Source organism: Impatiens glandulifera, chromosome 5 (genome assembly GCF_907164915.1).
Source record: "Impatiens glandulifera chromosome 5, dImpGla2.1, whole genome shotgun sequence".
NCBI lineage: Eukaryota > Viridiplantae > Streptophyta > Magnoliopsida > Ericales > Balsaminaceae > Impatiens > Impatiens glandulifera.
Window position 1 is genome coordinate 41,818,443 of NC_061866.1, and position 23,981 is coordinate 41,842,423.

Sequence of the window (23,981 nt, forward strand, 5' to 3'; positions counted from 1 at the left end):
ATAACAAAAGAAAGAGAAAACATAATAGCAAAATAGACATTAAAAATAGTCACATTAAATTTATATTTCTTGGATCAGACAAGTGTCAAAATTTAAAATTGGACTTTTATTTTACCTTATTTGCAAATACATTTGCACTACCATTCTTTAAATATCAAATTTGCATCAGTTGAAATTCGAACCATGAGTTTGAAATGTTAATTATTTAACATTAAATTATTTGTAATTATTGAATTTATTTTATAATTTTATGTATATATATTTAATCATTTTATTAAATAAAAAATAAAAATATAATGAATAAAAAATTAATTATATGAATAATAGATATATAGAAAGAATATATAAAAATTAGAAATTTGTAATAAATTATTTAGATAATTAGTTTAAAATAGTTTTAAAATTTTATATATAATTATATATTATAAAATAATGATTACAAATAGTATTATATATATATATATATAATTTATTTAAAAAGTTAAATTAAGAATAATAGTTAAAATAATGGTATATCTAATAAATATAGAGATAAGTAAAAAGTATTTTAATCTAAATTAAAAAATATTAAAGATTAAATTAATAAATATGGAGAGAGAAAAATATGTTAACACAAATTAAAGACAAATAATTAAATCAGATTATTTAAAAACAAAAATTAAAAAAATAGTTAAAATAATGGCATTTCAAATAAATATGTAGATACTTAAAAAATATTTTAATTTAAATTAAAAATTATTAAAAATTAATTTAATAAATATGGAAAAATAAAAATATGTTAATACAAATGAGAGACTAATAATTAAATCAGGTTAATTTATTTTTATTTAATTATATTACGAATTATTTTTTAATTAGATGGTTATATATATAATTATTTATTGATTGAAAAAATAAAAATATATAATTATACAAAATTATACAAAACTTTTGTTATTCTATTATTAATTAAGTTTCATAATTAATTATTCATTTATTATATATATACCCATTAATTTAGGATCGGATTTAAATTTAAAACATGATTTATTTAAAAAAAATTCAAATCACTTCTAATCTTGCAAATCTAGGATTATATATATATATATATATATATATATATATATATATTTATATTTGACATTTTCAAGTAATGACTTCTTTGGTAATTTAATTATTTTATCTATTTCTTTTTTTGGTTTTTAACTTAGACTGCACGTTAATAAAATGGGAATGTTTTCAAAGTTGAACTATTCAACTTTGTAATTAGTGCTTAATCTAATTCAAATGAGATTATTATTACTTTTGTAATATTGTGCATATCTTCTACAATTACAAAGTTATTTCAGAAAAAGATTATTTAATTTATGTAATCTAAGGTTACCTACAAAATAATAACTAAGTATACATTTGTAGAGGAAAAAAATAAAATAGGCATACATGATAATAAGTAATTTATATTTGGCACATCACCAGCATTCACCAAAGTGGAGAAATTATTCTGATCAAATGCATTCAATGAAGATCCCTGCGTTCGAGAGATGAATAAATATTAGTGAAATCAATAATAATAAATAAATAAAAATCTTGTATCCATGTTGTTCCTAAGTAAACAATAAGAAATGATAATGAAATACTCTATCACAAAAGTCTGTATATTACATAAATACAATTTTAATAGTACATGATCTTATTATTATCTCAATGCAGGAAAATAATTGGAGGAAGGTACTAAAAAACAAATGGCATTTTCTCCGAAAATTATATCAAGTCTCCGTAATACCCAACTTCAAATAGTTCATGATCTTTCATTCAGTCGAGCTTGCTGCAAACGGTAAGAGCCGATGGAGAATTATTCGCAACAATTTCATGTCAAGGACCATCATTTTGGGCACCATATACTGTAATAATTCCTTTTCTCATTGCTTGAAACTACCAACAATTATTGAATCCTTCATATAGTTTTCATTATAACGTTTTCCCAAATAAATTGATATTATATCAACCCTATCGTTGATGGCATCCTCGAATGCGTGAATGATGTCGGTGTCATAAGCACCATCGAACCAAATTACTTTATATGCAGCAATCCTCAAAGGAGCTCCTCCTCGTGTTGTACCTTCTCCATGACCATAAAAGTTTGTCGAACTCACAAAATTTCCGACAATGATTGAAGTTACACGAGCTTCATGTCCAAGGGTATCTCTTGGAGACTTGATATCAGTTTAGGAGAGAATGCCATTTGATTTTAAGTACCATCCTCCAATTATTTCCCTGAATTGATATAATAATAAGATCATGTACTATGAAAATTGAATTATTGATCCAAATATCTTTAGGATTTAATATGTTAAAATGTTATTATGAGATAATATAAGACTTTTTAAATTTGTTTGAGTAGTTTGTTTGATCATTAATATGTTATTATTTTTTAATATAATAGAAATAATTCAAATAAAAAAATCCTAATTGTTTGATTTAATAATAAAGAGGAATAAATTTTAGTTACAATTTAGTTTTGAATTTCTAAATTAATGCAATATAAAAGTTATAATTAGACGTTAATTTGATTTTACAAATAAGAAAGTTAATAATACCTTAATTGTCTGTATTTTGTGTAGCTTATTTATAAAGTATCTATATATATATATAGTGATGCTTAATTTGAAAGTGTTCGGATTTCCAGGTTGAGAGATGTGGTTAATTTGGATATATATGTAAGAGTAAATAGATACTTGGGTCTGATTGCGGATTGACCCACCCATAAACTTAAAACGGTCAAAAATTAAAATAAAAAATGTTTTATGTATGTTTTAAACTTGCAACCTAACAAAACAAGTACAACCCTTTAACCAACTAGGCTAATAAGACGTTATATTTTAAATTCAACACCAAATTTGATGAACGCATTACATTCTTAATAATATAAGTTCAACTTTTTAACTAACTAATCTATATATATAATGATTCTTAATTTTATAGTGTCTGAATTGTCGGTCGGTCAAGAGTTGTTAATTTAAATATGTATGTGAGAGTAATGGATACTTGAGTCGGATTGTGGGTTGACCTGCCATAAACTTAAAACGGTTAAAATTAAAATTAAAAATGCTATATGTATGTTTCAAACTTGTAACCTAATAAAACAAGTACAACCCTTTAACCAAGTATGATTGAGATGTGATTTGTCGAGGGATAATAGCCGGTAAAAATTGAAAACGGTTAAAAAATATGAATCAAATATTTGATTGACCAAAGTGTGAGTTCATAATGCTAAATATAAAAAAATATTATTCAAATATTTAATTGACCAAAGAGAAAGTATAAGGTCACGAAATTAGAGGTTCATTAGGAAAAAATATGTTATGAGATATTTGAGAACATGTATTGTTTTAGCTAAGTGAATGGAATGAGAGTTTCTATTTATTATTTCAATATATTATTTGTGATTTATTAAGAATTTTAAACATTGATTACATATTATTTTAATTTTTTTATTAAATTTATTTTGTTTATATTTTTATCCGTGTGAATCGCACATGGATCTTTCTAGTGTTGTTAGTAAATAAATTTGTTAGTTTTGCAATCTTTTAATTCTAACAAGTGGTATTAAAATCCAAAGAATCTCAAACACGAATGAATCAAGTTATGAGCTTGAAGTGAGGAATTGAGCCTTAAGCTTGTTTGACCGGATCTGTGAGATAAAAGAAAATAAGAAAATAATAGTGGATGAAAGAGTTGAGGTCACTACAATGAGAATCTCTAGTTTTAACGGTCTCTGTAACGATCACTGGAGCGAGTTAATTGAAAACATACTTCGCTCCAAGGATCGGTGAGATTTAGTAGAAACAGGATTTGAGGCGCTCAGTGATCCAGCAACTAGTGGATCTAGAATTAAATTTAACGAGATGAATATGAAAAACTGTAAGGTGAAAAACTATTTGTATCAAGCATTCAATTGAGTAACGTTCGAATAAATATTGAATAAAACTATCTCCAAAATCATATGAGACTCTTTAAAGAGCAACTATGGAGATAATCAGAAGGTAAAAAGGTCACTTCTGAATACTCTACGTAGAGAATTCTAAATACTTTAGATGAAAAATAAAAAGACGATAAATGACTATTTTGCTAGAATTGTAGTAGTAACCAATAAGATAAGAAGTAATGGTGAAATGTGGGAGACTCTACTTTAGTTGAAATGATCCTAAGATGGTACATACATATCAAATGTATCTTCACCAATGGTGGAGATACCTAACCTAGGTATATAGGGAGTGAATAGAGAGTGGTTGAAGAAAAATGATTTTTTTCTTCCTAACACCTGCCTTCATCTTGATTTGTCTCCCTCTCTTTGTCTTGTTCTTGTCTTTGGAATTTACAATCTCACAGATTACATAGATTCTCGAGAACATCATCAACATGAAAAATGGTACATACATATGGAATGTATCTTCATAAATTGTGAAAATACATAATCATATGTATCTAGAGAGTGAAGAGAAAGTAGTTGAAGAAAGTCTGCTCGGAAACACTCTATTGTGAATGTAAGTAGATCTTAACGATCCCACATTGGTAACTCTTCTACTCATGGAGACATTAAATGAGTATTTGGCTGATCAATTGGGATGGAAAACGTAGGTATGTTAAGATTTAAAGAAGTTTTTTTTTCAACAATATTTGGGACACTAACACACCACAAACATAGACTGATCACTCAAAATACAAATTCTAAAAAAAAAAACATTATTCAAGAACTCTTCAATGTAAAAAAATCACATATGTTATATAATTTATTTTTTCTTCATATTTCCTTTATTTTTATTTCATAAAACATATGTTTACCATGATTCACAATCTCATATCATTGTAAATAAGAACCAAAAATAATAATGGGACTTCTCACTTTGTTTGTGCTACTTATCCATGACAAAGAAGCCGAAACCGCTGTCACACGATCCATTATTCCCTGAACAATCAATGTAAATGACTTAATTTCTCCGACGTTAGTGAAAGAAAGTGTGCTCGGTACAACTCGTATTGTGAATGTAGGCGGAGTAAGAATCTTGGCGATGTATGTAGATCTTAATGATCCTACATTGGTAACTCTCCTATTAACGGAGACATTAAAAGGAGTATTTGACGGAACGATGGGAAAGGAAAATGAAGGCAAGTTAAGATTTAAAGAAGTTTTACTCCCATAATGAGTGCAAGCGATTTTGTCACCCGTAATAAGGCTCAACTGTTTGTTGGTGTAGTTTTGGCCACACAAGAACTGCACATAGTCAGCTAGATTTGCATCATACACAAGGCCAGGATTAATGGCACCTACAGGGTTTATTAGGCCTGCTCCATAACCAAATTCTGCTTCCGGATTTGTCTTTACACTCATCTCGGAGGCTGTAAATGAATTGTTTAGGTTCAAATGAGAAGCAATTTAATAAAGCTTCTAAAAAGATTAAACATATTTATTGTAATTAAATGAGTTAGGAAATGTCATTATACCAGTGGTTATAAGTGCAGATTTTATAGCAGCCGGAGACCAAGATGGATGGAAGGATTTTACATACGCGGCTGCAGCAGCAGCATGCGGGCATGCCATTGACGTGCCCGATATAATGTTATATGACAACCTTCTTGTATCTAAAATCGACGTTGAAGGAGATCTAGTAGGTAACCATGCTGCCAAGATTCTAACACCAGGTGCAGATAAGTCTGGCTACAAAATCATTGAAAACTTTGGTTTAATTTCTTTGAATTACATCAACTATAATTATATAGTTCTTGATGATATTTTTATATAAATAAATCATAACTTAATTGAGTTTTAGAAAAACTATTTTCAAGATTATGACCATCCTTAACAATATTTAATACAAGAGGAAGATCTATAGAACCTTAAGAATTTGAGGTGTTACAGGATTTGGTCCCCTTGATGAGAAGGATGCAATATATGGTGCAGATAGATCAATTATTTCATGACTTTTCAATATTCTTGCAATTGAATTCCTGTTTTAAAAACAGAAGGAAATTATAATATATTTTTAGAACAACTAATGAAGTAATACCATAAATACCTGCCTTGAGTTTTGGAAATATCTCATGAATATGTTTGATTCTTTCTCGTTTAAAACGGTTGTCGGGAGGGCAAATGTCATTTTATGTTCGAAAAGATCGTAGCGTGGGTCTATTATCACCATACCAATTGCACCAGCGAAAAGAGCTGCGTCCCCTCTATTTTGTTCAGCACAAATGACAATCTTACCACTTACAAATCTAGCATCTAGTGAGTTAGTCTCTCGGCAAAGTCTGCACATTATGAGTTAATGTGCATGTAAAATTTACTTCACAAAACATTTAATATTGTAAAAACATGATATCGAAACTAAATATAATATTGTAAAAATTGTAAATTAAAATTCATGGAAAACAAGAAATTATCCTGTGCAAAAGTCCAGTAGAAGGTGATAATAATCAATTAAGTAAACATTTTTAGAAGATGAATTAAAATAAGCATACATGATAACTAAACAAATACCTTGATGTATCAGGAGAAAACCCTTCTCTAATATTTGGCACATCACCAGCATACACCAAAGTGGAGAAATTAGTCTGATCAAACGCATTCATTGAAGATCCCTGCGTTCGAGAGATGAATGAATGAATATTAATGAAATCAATAGTAAAAAATAAATAAAAAATCTTGTATCAATGTTGTGCCTATGTAAACAATAAGAAATGATAATGAAATACTATACCAACAAACTCTCCATATTGCCCAACTTCAAATAGTTCACGATCTTTCGATCAGTTGAGCTTGCTGCCACAGTAAGATCCCATGGAGAAACATTCACGACAGTTCTATGTCGAGGACCATTGTTTCCGGAAGAACATATTGTCATAATTCCTTTTCTCATTGCTTGAAAACTCCCAACAGATATTGAATTCTGCATATAGTTTTCAATAATAATTGATCCTAAAGAAATTGATATTATGTCAACCCCATCACTGATAGCATCCTCAAATGAGTGAATGGCGTCGGTGTCATCAGAACCATCAGTCCAAACTACTTTATATACCGCAATCCTCGAAGAAGGGACTCCTCCTCGTGCTGTACCTTGTCCAAGACCATAAAAGTTCGCCGAACTAACAAGATTTCCGGCAATGATTGAAGCTACATGAGTTCCATGACCAATGGTATCTCTTGGAGAAATAATATCCTCTTGGGAGAATTTGCCATTTCTTCTGTAGTACCTTGCTCCAATTATTTTGCTGCATTAATTGAGATATATAATAATATCATCTTGTACTATAAAATTTGAATTATTTAATATTTTAAAATGTTATAAATGATAATATAAGATTGTTTTAAATTTGTTTGAGTAGTTTGTTTGATAATTCAAATAAAACAAGTCCTTACTTGTTACATTTGAAATTCCGTAGCCCATGACACGATCCCTTCCATTTGCTCGGCGGCGATCTCATTCCAACATCACTAAAGCTATCTAATTCTGGCCAAATTCCAGAATCTATTATTCCAACAATGATCTTGCTCTCAACCTTTTTCACTCTGCTAACCGTTTGAGGAAATTTCAAAAAGTCCCATGATTTTGTAGTGTGCATATGATTTTTTCTATTTGGAAACACTGATACAACTTCTTCCATTGCTGATCATTCAATTAATTGATTAATAAAATGGACTTAACATGATTTAATTTGTTATAAAGTTAGTTAATTATTTTTTAACTAATTAATTATCTTACCAGAAATCCGGTGAACCTCATCATTGGTCAATAGGGCAACAAAACCATTGAAAATACTTTTGTAACTGTGAATAAGTGATGTCGAAGAGTTTCTACAGAAGAAAACAAAAATGAAATAAACAGCTTGGTCATAAAAGTGATGTGATTTGTATTAATAACAAAAGAAGAATATTTAAAAAACAGTTATTAGTAATATTACATGTGAAGAGCTTTTTCTAGAAATCTTGAATGCAAGATAGGTGTAGGGATGTCTGAGGTCGGATTCAAGTCTCCCATGTACACTATATATTCCTGTATAAACATAATAACTAGTTTATTTTGTACATATAAAAATTGTTTTGTTGATAAGATGTGAATGATTATTTAAACATACTTTATTTTTGAATCATGAATGGTGTCTAATGTATATTTTTTATGAACTATTTAATTTTTTTTTATTATAAAACATGTGACTTTTGAGGTTCTCAATAAAAATTGAACATAGATGTGATCTTAGAATGGTGTCTAAGTTTATTTTTATATAAACTATTTCAGTTTTGTATTAAAAAAATCACTACAAACAATGCCTAATCAAAATATAGATTAAGATTTAATATTAAAAGTTGAATAACGAGTGTGTACCTGTCTATCTTGCCCGTTTACATGGGTGAAAGTAAGAAACATAACATAAAATGTACATAGTTGAAGAAAACTTAAAACATCTAAATATGTTCTTGTTTGCATCATATCTTATGTGATTTCCTTGCCTTACTAAGTTGTAAGATTCGTTCTTATTGGGAGACCCTTTATATATCCTAAAAACTATGGAAATACTAATAACTATTTATTTTCATATATATATTAAAATTAACCACATCTCTCGACCTGACAATCCGGACACTTTAAAAATTAAGTATCATTTGAACTTATATTGTTTAAATGTCTCGCGTTCAATTAATTGGTATTGAATTTAAAATATGAAGTCTTATTATATTAGCCTAGTTGGTTAAAAAGTGTTACTTGTTTTTGTTAGGTTGTAAGTTTGAAATATGATTATTTTATTTTTAATGTATAGATTAAGTTTACGAGCGGGTCAACCCACAATCCGACCTAAGTATTCATTTACTTTCACAGATATATCCAAATTAGCCACAACTCTCGATCTGGCAATCCAATCACTTTAAAAATTAAGCATCATTATATATATAGATTAGAAATTTTCAATTAATGGCTCTTTTCTAATTATTTTATGTATTTTATTTTTGGTTTTTAACTTAGATATACACGTTAATAAAATGGAAACTTTTCAAAATTGAACTATTGAAGTTTTTAATTAGTGCTTGATGCAATTAATATAATTCAAATGAGATTACTATCACTTTTCTAATATTGGTAATATCTTCTACAATTACAAAGTTATTTTAAAAAAATTATTAATGTAATCTTTAATGTATTTTTGGTTAGGATTTTATTTATGTAATCTTCCATGTGTATAGGTAATATCTTTGTTTATTTATGTAATCTTTAATTATTTTGGTTCGATATTAAGTTTAATTGATATTTATATTCTCTGATTTTGTTGTGATCATTTCTCGAGTCAATGTTCGTCCCCTTCTTAACGCATAAGAAGAAATAATCGAATCCGTTGTTATTTTTATTTTTTCAATAAAGATTATTATAATTGTTTTTTCACATAGAGACTTTTTTACATGTATTCTCAAATGATTTGTATGGTTTCTTACCATTTTGGCGAACAAGATTTTTATTCTGCATTACTTACTAACACTAACACTTGATTAAAGATAATTTTAACTGTCGGTTTCGTATATTTAGTAGAGATCTTTTGGACACTATTTTAATGGCTGGTTCAACTTGCTCTACTTTAATATTCATTGTTTAAGAATTTAAATGAGTTTTTCTTTGGAGTGACACTCAACAAATTGCCTAAACGTTGAAATTTTTTATTTTGTAAATTCTTAGTATAATTTAATAGCTATATCGATCATCATGCATTGTTATTTTTTATTTTATAGATGTTATTTTATATTATTATTTATTAATTAATATATTTTTTTAGATGCTACTCCTAATTGAACTTATTGAGAATAATTTTTTATAAAAATATATTCATATTCAATAATTTAATTTTTATTTTAATTAAAAAACTAAACTATTAAAAAAATATCTCTTACTTTATTTAAAAAATATTATTTTGGAATTAATATTTTCTCTTCTATAACTATATATTTATTTTCTTATAATAACTTAATACTTTTTATTATATATATATATATATATATATATATATATATATATATATATATATATATATATAAACTAATATCAATTAAAATATATTTATACAAAATTATAAATATAAAAAAAATGATATTAAGTGATCTAATAATGAAAAAATTTCTAGTAAATGGAAAATTTCAGAAACTATAAAATTTATGTGATAGAATAATATTTTTTATGTGTGATAGGGTAATGTTAAGCGAGTTTATTACAAAATATTATAAGAGGTTCGAATCTTGGCAATTACAAATTTTGAGAAATTATAAGATGCATATTGGATAAATACAGAAATTTATATGTGGGGAATAATAGCATATATGTGACATTTAGAATGTCTTTTTCGGTTTATGCACAATATTTGAAATGAGGGTAGGAAGTTGAAAATGAATATAAATTAGGGATAATATATATTTTGCTTTTTAAATATAAAATATATTTTGTTTGAAATATCTCTCCTACACTAATTTGTTTGATAAAACTCTTTGTACATTCTATTTTGTTTAAAAAGAGTTAGTGTATAGAAATATTTCAAACAAAATATAATAAAAGAGATTTAAATTGAATACCGACAAATTATATATGTTTTTTAAAAGTGTTTATGCCAATGTTCATATTTTATTTAGGCAATGTTAATAAAATGATAAGTCATGTTTGCTTATATTTAATTATGTTAATTTGTTATCCTATTTAAAGATATTATTTTTTTATTTTTTATTTGAATTCAATTTTAGGTTATAATGTATAATACTTATTAATTTAAAGTATCAATTTTTTTTGACATAGTTTAAATTATTAACTTTAAATAATTTCGTATGATTTTATTTTAATTTTTAAAATATTTTCAATAGTCAAGAAATTATCAAGTTAGCTAATATACTAGAAAGAGTATATACTAATAAATAGAAAAACAAATATGAAAATCAAAATCTTGTGTGTAATTAATTTTTTTAATATTATTTGATGATTTATACATCAAGAAAGTATATGAAATGTTGAATATATAAAGAATCAATTTTTAATTCGTGCTGAGTTTCCATGTATCTAATCCTTAAGTCTCTTGTGAAGGGTGTAATTTTGACTCATTAATAATTGAGCTTAACTATTTATAATATCTTTTTGTAGTTACTATAATTTTATTATATTTTTCAATATTTAAATTTAAATAATTTAATTAGAATAATTCAGAACATAATTATATATTATTAAAAGTAAAATATGATGTCTAAATTTTTAAACATTTATTATTTTATTTTAATATTAAATTAATCATATAATTATTTAAATCCAATGGGTCATTCCCTAGGCTGATTAAAACCTGACGCTATTCAATATATTTTTACTACTAGGCCTAGGGTTAGGGTAGGATTTAGAAAAATAAAAAAGAATATATCACATAAAAAAAGAAATTTGTGACGTATTTTTAATAAAAAAAATTATAACATTTTAAATGATATTAGTTATTTTTATATAAATTCAAACAAATAAATATATAAAGAAAAATTTTAAACAAAATTAAATATATAAAGTTCAATTTCAAATAAAAATAAATGCAGAATGAACAATGTAAAACAAGATGATCATGATGAAGACATATTATCCATTTAATAAATTAGCATAGTCACCTTGTGAAAAATTAATCAAGTAAATTACCAAACATTGATACATTATATAATAATTTTTAAAAAATTATTTTGAAATTAATAATCAAGATCACATATTTAAAAATATATTTAATAACTATTCTATTAAATTAACAAATATTATATGGTAAAAAATGATAATAAAATAGATAAACAAATCACATATATAATTGAATAATTATAGTACATAAATAAATATTTTATCCCATTTGGAATAAATTTATAATATTAATTTATAATATTCTAATTAACCATTTAAAATTAACATACAAAAATAAATAAAAAAATAAAAAAGAGAAAACATAATAGCAAAATGGACATTAAAAAATCTTACATCAAAATTTATATTTGTTCTGTCGGACAGTTAATGTCAAAATTTAAAATTGATAAATATTTATTTTACCTCATTTTGAATGTATTTATCATTTTCTCGTCTCGAATCTCTTAATTGATCTTTTCAAATTATACATATTTCTCAATTTTTAATACAAATTAACGAGTTAATAACATTTTAAATGGTATTAGTTATTTTTGATGTAAATTCAAACAAATAAATAAAAACTTAGAAATTTCAAACAAAAATAAATATATATAAAGTCCAATTTCAAATAAAAATAAATGTATAATGAACTATGTAAAACGAGCATGTAGAAGACATATTATCCATTTATTAAATTAGTAGTCACCTTTGCGATTGCAAGAATTAATCAAATAAATTACCAAACATTGATACGTTATATAATAATTTTAAAAATATCTTTTCGATTTAAAATTAGTAATCAAGATCACAGGTTTAAAAAAAAAATATTTAATAACTATCCAATTAAATTAAAAATATTACATGGTAAAAACTGATAATAAAATAGAAAAACAAATTACAAAATCGAATAATTATAGTACATAAATAAATATTTGAATGAATTTATAATATTCTAATTAACCATTCAAAATTAACCTGCAAAGTGATAAAAAAAAAAAACATTATAGCAAAATGGACATTAAAAGTAGTCACATTAAATTTATATTTGTTCTATAGGAGAAGTTAAAATATCAAAATTAAAAATTGGTGAACATTTATTTTCACTCATTTTGAATGTGTTTATCATTTTTTTTTCAAATCTCTTAATTGATCTTTTCAAATTATACACACCTCTCAAATTAATAGTAAAATAGTTATAAAATGACATATTAAAATATATATACTTAAAATTTTAAATTTTTTTTTTAAAGGCAACGTAGCGTAATATAATATAAGCCATAAAAAGGCAAAGGAGTTACATGAGTTCAAAGGAAATCAGAGTAAAAAAACAAACTGAATGAGGAACAAAAAAAATATAGATAAAAGATGAGAATTGAGAATTAAAGTATAATGAAATCAGTGGTTATGGTGACTTTCTCGTAAGCGGTGTTCTAGTTTTTACAGATTAACCAATTCTTCTTGCCTGTAGGATTACGTCTCCACGTTCAAATGAGGGAGTTGTCATCGGTGACAATATTGTTCCAGACTGTATCCACACAGTTGCGGACACCTGAGAAGGATCTAGCGTTCCTCTCCATCCAAATGTGATAAACAATGTTGGCGAAAAAATACTTGAAGGTATTAGAGCTGAATTCGTTGCCCTTGGTCTTTATGATGGCGAGGTCCTTGATGTTAGTCCATTTGTTTGGGAAGATGAGGAGGCTCATTGATGCGGAGAATCTACGCCAAAGCAAGGAGGCAAAAGGGCAGTTCCCAAGGAGGTGTTAAATGGACTCCTTATTTCCCAAGCAAAGAAAGCAATTAGGATCCGGGATGCTCATGTACTTCTTTATCCGATCACGGGTATTGAGTCTCTCACGAAAGGCGATCCATAAAATGAATTGGTGTCTAGGGATCACTTTGGTAGACCACACTAAGTGGGACCATGGGACAACGTTCCCATGATCACAACACAAACCCATGCAGACCCTGAGTTGAACCTACCATTGTTTTGACACTTCAAACATGAGAATCCTCATTATTATTCAGATGATAGGATGAAAGTGTTTCAAGGATTCTCGCACCTTCTGGAATAGTCCTCAGAAGGCTGTTCTAATCGCCGATTTTGACTTGTTGAACTGTGGCCAATTGAAATTCTCACCTGATTTGAGTGATGGAGAATACACTGTTATGAAGGATGGGTCTGTTTTCGAACCAGGGGTCATTCAAGAACAGAGTGTCATTACCATTTCCAATTTGAATGTTGATCATCTTGCTCGCGCTGTCTTTAAGTTTCAAAAAAAAATTTAAGGGACCACGCCATATCCATTCCGAAAATTTAAGAACTTTATCCTACATATCTTATTCTTCAAAGATTTCATTATTAACGACATTCAAATCACTATTATTTTATTCTCAAATTCCGCATTTCCCTAAATACACCATGTTTCATTATATCTTATCCTTCAAAGACTCTATTATCGCGTTCAAACCACTATATTCTTTCATTTTCAAATTTGCTCCACCATTCCATCACTCTGAAATTCACATATTTTATCAATATATTTTCTTTCAAGAAATTCATCTATTAACGCGTTCGAACCATCATTCTTTCATTCTCAAATTTGCACCACCATTCCATCACTCTGAAATTCACATATTTTATCAATATATTTTCTTTCAAGAAATTCATTTATTAACGCGTTCGAACCATCATTCTTTCATTCTCAAATCCTACCCACCATGGCATCATTCCCTCAATCCCTTTAATTCAAATCTGCGAGCGAAAAAAATCAGACGGCATTAATGCTTTTCTTACTTTTGTCCCATATTAGGATTTAATAAATAAAAAATGAATATATCTAATATAAAAGGAATTTGTGCATATTTTCAATACAAACTTACAAACTAACGAGTTTAACATTTTAAATGGTATTAATTATTATTTTTATGTAAATTCAAATAAATAAATATGTATGGAGAGAAATTTCAAACAAAAATAAATATATAAAGTTCAATTTCAAAGAAAAATAAATGTATAATGAACAATGTAAAACAAGATGATGTATGAAGACATATTATTCATTTATTAAATTAGCCTAGTCACCTTGTGAGGGCAAAAATTAATTAAATAAATTATCAAATATTAATACGTTATATAATAATTTAAAAAATATATTTTCGATTTAAAATTAATAATCAAGATCACATGTTTCGAATTTTTTTTAATAACTATTCAATTAAATTATATTATATGATAAAAATTGATAATAAAATAGAAAAACAAATCACATAATTGAATAATTATAGCATTATTCATAGTATATAAATAAATATTTTATTTCATTATGGATGAATTTATAATATTAATTTTCTAATATTCTAATTAACCTACAAAAATAATAACAAAAGAAAGAGAAAACATAATAGCAAAATAGACATTAAAAATAGTCACATTAAATTTATATTTCTTGGATCAAAATTTAAAATTGGACTTTTATTTTACCTTATTTGCAAATACATTTGCACTACCATTCTTTAAATATCAAATTTGCACCAGTTGAAATTCGAACCATGAGTTTGAAATGTTAATTATTTAACATTAAATTATTTGTAATTATTGAATTTATTTTATAATTTTATGTATATATATATTTAATCATTTTATTAAATAAAAAATAAAAATATAATGAATAAAAAATTAATTATATGAATAATAGATATATAGAAAGAATATATAAAAATTAGAAATTTGTAATAAATTATTTAGATAATTAGTTTAAAATAGTTTTAAAATTTTATATATAATTATATATTATAAAATAATGATTACAAATAGTATTATATATATATATATATATAATTTATTTAAAAAGTTAAATTAAGAATAATAGTTAAAATAATGGTATATCTAATAAATATAGAGATAAGTAAAAAGTATTTTAATCTAAATTAAAAAATATTAAAGATTAAATTAATAAATATGGAGAGAGAAAAATATGTTAACACAAATTAAAGACAAATAATTAAATCAGATTATTTAAAAACAAAAATTAAAAAAATAGTTAAAATAATGGCATTTCAAATAAATATGTAGATACTTAAAAAATATTTTAATTTAAATTAAAAATTATTAAAAATTAATTTAATAAATATGGAAAAATAAAAATATGTTAATACAAATGAGAGACTAATAATTAAATCAGGTTAATTTATTTTTATTTAATTATATTACGAATTATTTTTTAATTAGATGGTTATATATATAATTATTTATTGATTGAAAAAATAAAAATATATAATTATACAAAATTATACAAAACTTTTGTTATTCTATTATTAATTAAGTTTCATAATTAATTATTCATTTATTATATATATACCCATTTATTTAGGATCGGATTTAAATTTAAAACGGTTAAAATTAAAATTAAAAATGCTATATGTATGTTTCAAACTTGTAACCTAATAAAACAAGTACAACCCTTTAACCATGTATGATTGAGATGTGATTTGTCGAGGGATAATAGCCGGTAAAAATTGAAAACGGTTAAAAAATATGAATCAAATATTTGATTGACCAAAGTGTGAGTTCGCAATGCTAAATATCAAAAAATATTATTCAAATATTTAATTGACCAAAGAGAAAGTATAAGGTCACGAAATTAGAAGTTCATTAGGAAAAAATATGTTATGAGATATTTGAGAACATGTATTGTTTTAGCGAAGTGAATGGAATGAGAGTTTCTATTTATTATTTCAATATATTATTTGTGATTTATTAAGAATTTTAAACATTGATTACATATTATTTTAATTTTTTTATTAAATTTATTTTGTTTATATTTTTATCCGTGTGAATCGCACATGGATCTTTCTAGTGTTGTTAGTAAATAAATTTATTAGTTTTGCAATCTTTTAATTCTAACAAGTGGTATTAAAATCCAAAGAATCTCAAACACGAATGAATCAAGTTATGAGCTTGAAGTGAGGAATTGAGCCTTAAGCTTGATTGACCGGATCTGTGAGATAAAAGAAAATAAGAAAATAATAGTGGATGAAAGAGTTGAGGTCACTACAATGAGAATCTCTAGTTTTAACGGTCTCTGTAACGATCACTGGAGCGAGTTAATTGAAAACTTACTTCGCTCCAAGGATCGGTGAGATTTAGTAGAAACAGGATTTGAGGCGCTCAGTGATCCAGCAACTAGTGGATCTAGAATTAAATTTAACGAGATGAATATGAAAAACTGTAAGGTGAAAAACTATTTGTATCAAGCATTCAATTGAGTAACGTTCGAATAAATATTGAATAAAATTATCTCCAAAATCATATGAGACTCTTTAAAGAGCAACTATGGAGATAATTAGAAGGTAAAAGGTCACTTATGAATACTCTACATAGAGAATTCTAAATACTTTAGATGAAAAATAAAGAGACGATAAATGACTATTTTTGCTAGAATTGTAGTAGTAACCAATAAGATAAAAAGTAATGGTGAAATGTGGGAGACTCTACTTTAGTTGAAATGATCCTAAGATGGTACTGTTAGGATCGGGGACGCCCTTGGAGGACCGGGGTGTTTTTCCGGTTTCGGTAAGGGTGACCGCTTACACAACACACAACTTGGTGATAGTCCGGTTAGAGACTAAAACCGTTCTCAGCACTGCACAACCTGTCACAGACTCTTGAACCGGGTTCAAGGGCGGAAATATCTGTTTCAGGTTGAAGCAACGTTTGCGACTTTAGATAATGTTTAAGAAGGAGTCGGTTTAATGGAGGTGAGTGGCCGTTTTTTAGAAGAATGATTAGTTTTGCGGTTTACGTTTAGAAAGAGCGGGAAATGAAAGCGAATGAAAGGACATGAGACAAGGAAATTTGTTTATGGATGTTCGGAGCAAACCCTCCTACGTCACCCCTTCTTCTCAGGTTATGAGAAGGATCTCCACTAACTCTTTAGAGTTACAATCACACTTCCGGTCGAGCCCAACTTCACTATTCGCCGGTTACACCAAACTCACACTTTGATGTAATACAACAACTCAACACAATATCACACGAATGACTTCCGGTTTTAGGCAAACCGGTTTTAGAATATAACACTGTTTATCTCTCTAGAATTTAATGCTTTTTACAACTCATTAACTATTTCTGAACTTCTTCGAACTGCATTGAATGAAGACGATCCATCTTCCTTTTATAGCTGAAAATAGCTAACGGCTACTTTCTTCTCTCTCTTCTGGATTGGTTGATCGTCATCACGCCTGTTTGCAGAAAGGTTGCTTGCACGCTTCAACTTCCTCAACACCTGGCATTCATGCAGGTGACTCTGAACAGATGATGACGAAGCCGGTTTTCAGATTGATACACGTGTTGAACATCCGCTTCCGGTCGTCAGCATCGGATCACCAAGGTATCATTGCTTTCCTCCCATGCTTCTGATCGGATCCGATCTTCTTTTATTCTTTCGAGACACGTTTCTTCCGTCATGGTACGTCACTCTTGAGATTTGAATCTTCTGACTTTTGATCTGTACTTTCCGGTTTCTGTGTCTTGTGCATTATGATCCGGTTGGAGTGCAATCTTTTGTTCTTCGTTAACCGGTCGCTTTGAGAAGGTGAAGCCGGTTCCTGTGATCCTTTCACTTGATTACTTGGAGCCGGTTTCTTTGAAGTGGTAGCAACCGGTTCTTGACACAAGATTTCCGGTTCCGGTTTGTTAAGTACCTGCACATGAAATTTAACTTCTGTTTAGTTTGTCTGGCCGGTTCAAAAATTAATCTACTTAATTTTTCTATCAATTTCTCCCTTTTTGATTATTTAGAATAAATATTCAAAAATTGTAATGTGTGGCCGGTTTTAAGAAAATTAACTTACTTAATTTTTCTATCAATTTCTCCCTTTTTGATTATTTAGAATAAATATTCAAAAATTGTAATGTGTGGCCGGTTTTAAGAATTGCTTTGAGAGAAACGTGTTTGAAAAACATGAGTTTGATTTTTGATAGGTGTATGTTTTAAAAGAAGTAAGTAAGATTTTTAAGAAAAATATGTTTGAAAAGCATCAAAGATATGTTTGAAAAACATAAGAAATAACAGAGTAACCGAGTTCTGAAACACAATAAAGCATAATTGTTCAAAAATAGTTATAGAAATAAAGTTTAGGGCTTGGATGGTCCCCCCTTGTCTTGCTCTTTTTCCAGTTCTTTCTCCAACCGTCTTCTTGCTTCTTCTTGCCGTGCTCTGTGTTCTCTGGCGCGTCTGTCGGCGTCGATCAGCACACCGGCCCATACACTTGAATGACCGGTGACCTTTTTCTTAAGGTTGAAGTTGGCGCAGACTGGCTTTGGCGGTGGAGGAGGTGGAACAGTCAAGGGTCTGAAGCTTGGAGTTGCTGTGGATTCTCCGGTTGTCCTTCTCTTCCGTCTGTTAAGTTCCTCCGGATCTTCTTCTTCTTGTAATTTCCGTGCGGTTTCAGCATTTAACGCAACCGGTTCGGCAGTTTTCAGTTCTGCCCGCTTCATCACGTTTTTAATGGCACTTCGTTTCTTCTTGTTCTGGTTCCTTGTACTCATGGAGTGGGACGATTGACCCAGTACCGGTTCCTGAACGTTAGCCTGCTCCTCTTCATTACATTGTTGGGCAAGCTCATGGTCTTTATCTTCAAGTTCCTTCTGTAGCCGTTCTCTTTCAATCTCTTCTTCTTGTAATTTCCGTGCGGTTTCAGCATCCTTTTCGATTTGAGTTTGGGTTGAGCTGACTTGAACTTTAGACATTTCCCCGATTTGAATTGCCATTGCTTGCAGCATGTCCAAAAGTGGAGCGGTTGCGGCTTTGACGGACTCGGCAATCATGGCTTTCACAGTTGTTTGCATTGTCGTATCCATCATGGTTTGTAGAGAGTTTACCATTTTTATCTTCAGCCACTGAGATTCTTTCTTCGGTTACTGCTTTAAAGTTTCCAAGGTATGAATCAGCTGTTTCCACCACTGCTTGCTTGATTTGATCGATGTCCAGAGCTTTAGCCGGTTGAGAGGCTTCTTGTTCCAGGTTTTCAGAAGTGCCGGATGTTTCACCAGTTATAAAGAAAGGTTTACTTTGAAATAACTCAGGATTGTTGAATTGACGTTGGCAAGTATCCCACCATTTCTTGTCAAGACGATCGAAATTACGCACAAGCTGTTCTCGTACTCCAAGAAATCGTTCTGCCATCTTCATTTCAATCGGTTCTAGTGTTTTTCCTTGGATTTCTTGAAAGGCATTCTCAACTGCCTGTAACCGAACGTTTTCAAGGATTACCGGAGCTTTGGAAAACGCCGGTTGGATTAGATTGGTGTTGGCTAACTCGAGTGCCATCTCTTCTAGCTTGACAAGTGCGTCCCACTGCCTGTTTCCACTAAAACCTGGAAGCATGTCGGATAATTTGGTCTCGCATCGAAGCTTCACCCACCGGATGTATAGAGCTAGTGCGTCACTTGCACCTTTGTTCATGTCTTGAATAAATTCATCAAATAGTTCATTTTCTTGCTCTAAGGTGTATTGATATTCGTCTCCGGTTGTGGCTTCAGACTTGCGCAAAAACCGCTCATCTGAGGAGCGTATCCGGTTTTGTTGGAGAGAATCATCTTCTTCAGGTTGCTGAAGATGATCCAGGACCAGTTAACCGGTGTCCCAACCGTTACAGCGATCATCATCTCGAAGACCCTTTGAGTGTAATAGTAACTTTTCTCTCTGCACAGAACAGATTTTCCCAGAATTTCGCAGAGAATCTGGTACTTGTGAGAAAGTTGACTCTTAGCACCCCAGGGTTTAACCGGGATGTTAGATCCAGAGAACCGGCGACACATTTCTTCCATTGTCACCGGAGAATAGGTTAGATCGGTTACCCCTTCATTGGGTAAACCGCAGTAGACAGCGAAATCCGTCTCGCTGAATAGGAATTTTTGACCGTAAACCTGTGCGACGAGTATATCTCGATGCACCTCTTTTACGGTTTCAAACAGTTCTTCGACTACAAGGTAGTCGATGATGAACCTGTTTTCAAGAAAGCTTCTTAGCCCACTCCTTTCAATGGCTAAGAACATTTCCCTGACTTCATGATCCTCATACTGGTAGATTGATTCAAAATCTGCCAATAGGATTTTCTTGGCTAGAGGGTTGGAGTTCATGTTTGTTTTTGAGAGAGAAAAAGGATTTTATCTCAAGGATGATACTTGTGAATAGTGAGCTTGTGATGTTTTTGCAAAGGATTAAGGATGGTTTATATAGCCCGTGGATTCGGCTTGGTCTTTAATGAAGTTAAGCATGCCTGATGATGTCATCAGCTATTTAATAGACTTAACTTGTTGAAGTAACTAATGGTTATTTCCAAGGTAAATCTAATAATTACTAAGATAGCAATGATGAACAATATCTATTGACAAGATGTAAGTCTCCCTCTCTTGATGATGGACACATGTCGTCATCTCGATTGTGGTAGACTTGTTTTAATTAATTACAGGCTTCATTTTTCAAAACATGCACGAAAACTCGGTTGGTCATCTCATGTTAACCGGAAAAGTTCATTTCATCAGACCAAAGTGCATATGTACTGAGCGGTTTTCCATGACCGGTTTTCGTAGGATATTTCCGTTTATGAAGAAAAGTTGATTAATGTCAACAATTGTTCAACTTTGGATTTGTTTTATCCACTTCAACCTGGTTATTTCAACCGTATAGTAAACATACATTTGATTTGAAATAAATGAGATAATCGGGCATAACTGGAGACTTCCTCCCGGTTGGCATATTTGATTTATTAATGGCCTATTTGAATATGGTTTGAGAAGCTTTAGCTTCTCCCTGAACACATATCCCGGTTTTGTATACCAGCATTTTGATTATATCAATTGATTAAGATTGGTAAGACCCAAGATATTTCGAAAATGTGAAAACTTAGCTTCCTGTAGCGGTTTCGTGAAGATATCCGCTACTTGTTGCTCGGTCGACACATATTCCAGCCGGATGTGTTTCTCCTGAACATGCTCCCGGACGAAATGGTGTCGAATGTCGATATGCTTTGTTCTTGAGTGCAACACCGGATTGTATGTGATCGCTATGGCGCTGGTGTTGTCACAGAATATTGGAGACTCCTTTGCCTCTATTCCGAAGTCCCTGAGTTGCTGTTGAATCCAGAGGAGTTGTGCACAGCAGCTTCCAGCCGCTAAGTACTCCGCCTCTCCGGTTGACGTTGCAACGGACGTTTGTTTCTTGCTGCTCCAGGTAACTAACCGGTCACCCAGAAACTGACAAGTTCCACTTGTACTCTTTCGGTCAATTTTGCAACCCGCGTAATCGGCATCTGAGTAGCTTATTAGATTGAAGCTCGAGTCTTTTGGATACCAGAGTCCCACTTCTTGAGTTCCCTTCAGATATTTTAGGATTCTTTTAGCCGCCGTGTAATGAGATTGCTTTGGATTTGCTTGGAACCTTCCGCACACTCCAACCGCAAACAGAATATCAGGTCGGCTAGCCGTGAGATATAACAACGATCCGATCATTCCTCGATATGCTGTGATGTCAACGGCTTGACCATCATCATCTTTGTCCAGCTTCACGGAAGGACTCATTGGCGTAGCCGCTTCGGCACATGTATCCATCCCAAATCTCTTCAGCAGTTCGGCTGTATATTTCGGTTGGCTTATAAAGATTTCGGCTTCCATCTGCTTAACCTGAAGTCCTAGAAAGAAGCTCATTTCCCCCATCATACTCATTTGAAATCTATCAGTCATCATTTTCGAAAATTTGTCACATAACTTTGGATCGGTTGACCCGAATATGATATCATCAACATAAATTTGAACAAGTAAAATTTGCTCCTTTCTTTCAAATTTAAAGAGGGTTTTGTCTACTGAACCTATTGTAAACTTGTGATCAAATAGAAATTGAGTCAAAGTATCATACCAAGCTCTTGGAGCTTGTTTCAAACCGTAAAGGGCTTTATTCAGCCGGTAAACGTGATTTTCATGTTCTGGATTTTTAAAACCTAGAGGTTGATTAACATACACCTCTTCATTTACTTTACCGTTTAGAAAAACGCTTTTTACATCCATTTGATAAACTTTGAACTTTTTGAAAGCTGCATATGCTAAGAATATTCTAATGGCCTCAAGTCTAGCTACAGGGGCGAATGATTCTTCAAAATCAATGCCTTCTTCCTGCTTATAGCCTTGAGCCACTAACCGGGCTTTGTTCCTCGTAACTAAACCGTCTTCATTGAGTTTATTTCTGAATACCCATCGTGTGCCTATAACCGGTTTGTTTTTCGGTCTAGGAACTAGGTACCAGACTTTATTTCTCTCAAACTCGTTTAATTCCTCTTGCATTGCCAAGATCCAATCTGGATCTGACAGTGCTTCATCCACCTTTTTCGGCTCAATTTGTGATATGAAAGCAGAGTTTCCATAGTGATCCAAATTTTGTTGCCTAGTTCGGACGGGTGAGGATATGTTACCTATTACTAGTTCAAGAGGATGATTTTTGTTCCTTCTGAGGTTAATCCGAGACGTGTCTACCAAGCTTTCGGCTGGCTGATCAAGATTAGACTGATCGGTAGGTTGAACAGAGTCAGACCGACCGATTTCTTCAGTAGAAACTGAAGCGTCAACTTTCTGCGGTAAGGCAGCTTGATCAGGTTGAATTTCAACATCAACCGCTTGGTCCTTGACAAAGCGTCTAAAAACCGGAACCTCGTCTTCATCATCAGAATAGATATTGAAATTTTCCATTCTGTTGTGAAGGTCGAAGGGTAATGCAGTGTTTCGCTCAACCGATTCATCGAAAACAACGTGTGCGGTTTCTTCAACTGTTAAAGTCCTAGTATTGTATACTCTGTAGGCTTTACTCACAGCTGAATATCCCAACATTATTCCCTCATCGGATTTAGCGTCAAAAGCGGTCAAGTACTTCTTGCCGTTATTGTGAACAAAGCATTTACTACCAAAAATTCGAAAATACCGTACACTTGGAATTTTATCAAAATAAATTTCAAAAGGAGTTTTCGAAAACCGTTTAGTCACTAGAGATCGATTTTGTGTATAGCAAGCGGTGTTGATAGCTTCAGCCCAAAACTTTTGAGCGATACCCGAATCGGCTATCATTGACCTTGCGGCTTCCTTGAGAGTTCGGTTTCTTCTCTCAGCCAGGCCGTTTTGTTGAGGAGTTCTGGCACTAGACAACTCGTGCCTAATACCGGAATCATCAAGAAAAGTAGTTAAATTACTGTTAATGAACTCAGTTCCTCTATCACTTCTAATTTTGTTTACTCGAATAGATTTTTCATTTTGTATTCTCAAAATCAGTTTAATCAAGTTTGAAGTTGCTTGATTTT

At 30.1% G+C, this 23,981-nt stretch overlaps 1 protein-coding gene across 1 annotated transcript; it reads right to left on the reverse strand.

Annotated features, from left to right (window-relative positions):
- Window positions 1-1,898: 1,898 nt before the first annotated feature.
- LOC124939379 (cucumisin-like) lies at window positions 1,899-8,015 on the reverse strand. The gene is made up of 9 exons (XM_047479859.1): window positions 7,939-8,015; window positions 7,740-7,831; window positions 7,397-7,643; window positions 6,735-7,248; window positions 6,515-6,615; window positions 6,054-6,285; window positions 5,482-5,695; window positions 4,883-5,376; window positions 1,899-2,192 (listed from the first exon to the last, which is right to left on the reverse strand). Exons 1-9 carry the CDS (start codon window positions 8,013-8,015, stop codon window positions 1,899-1,901), a joined length of 2,265 nt encoding a protein of 754 aa, XP_047335815.1.
- Window positions 8,016-23,981: the final 15,966 nt, after the last annotated feature.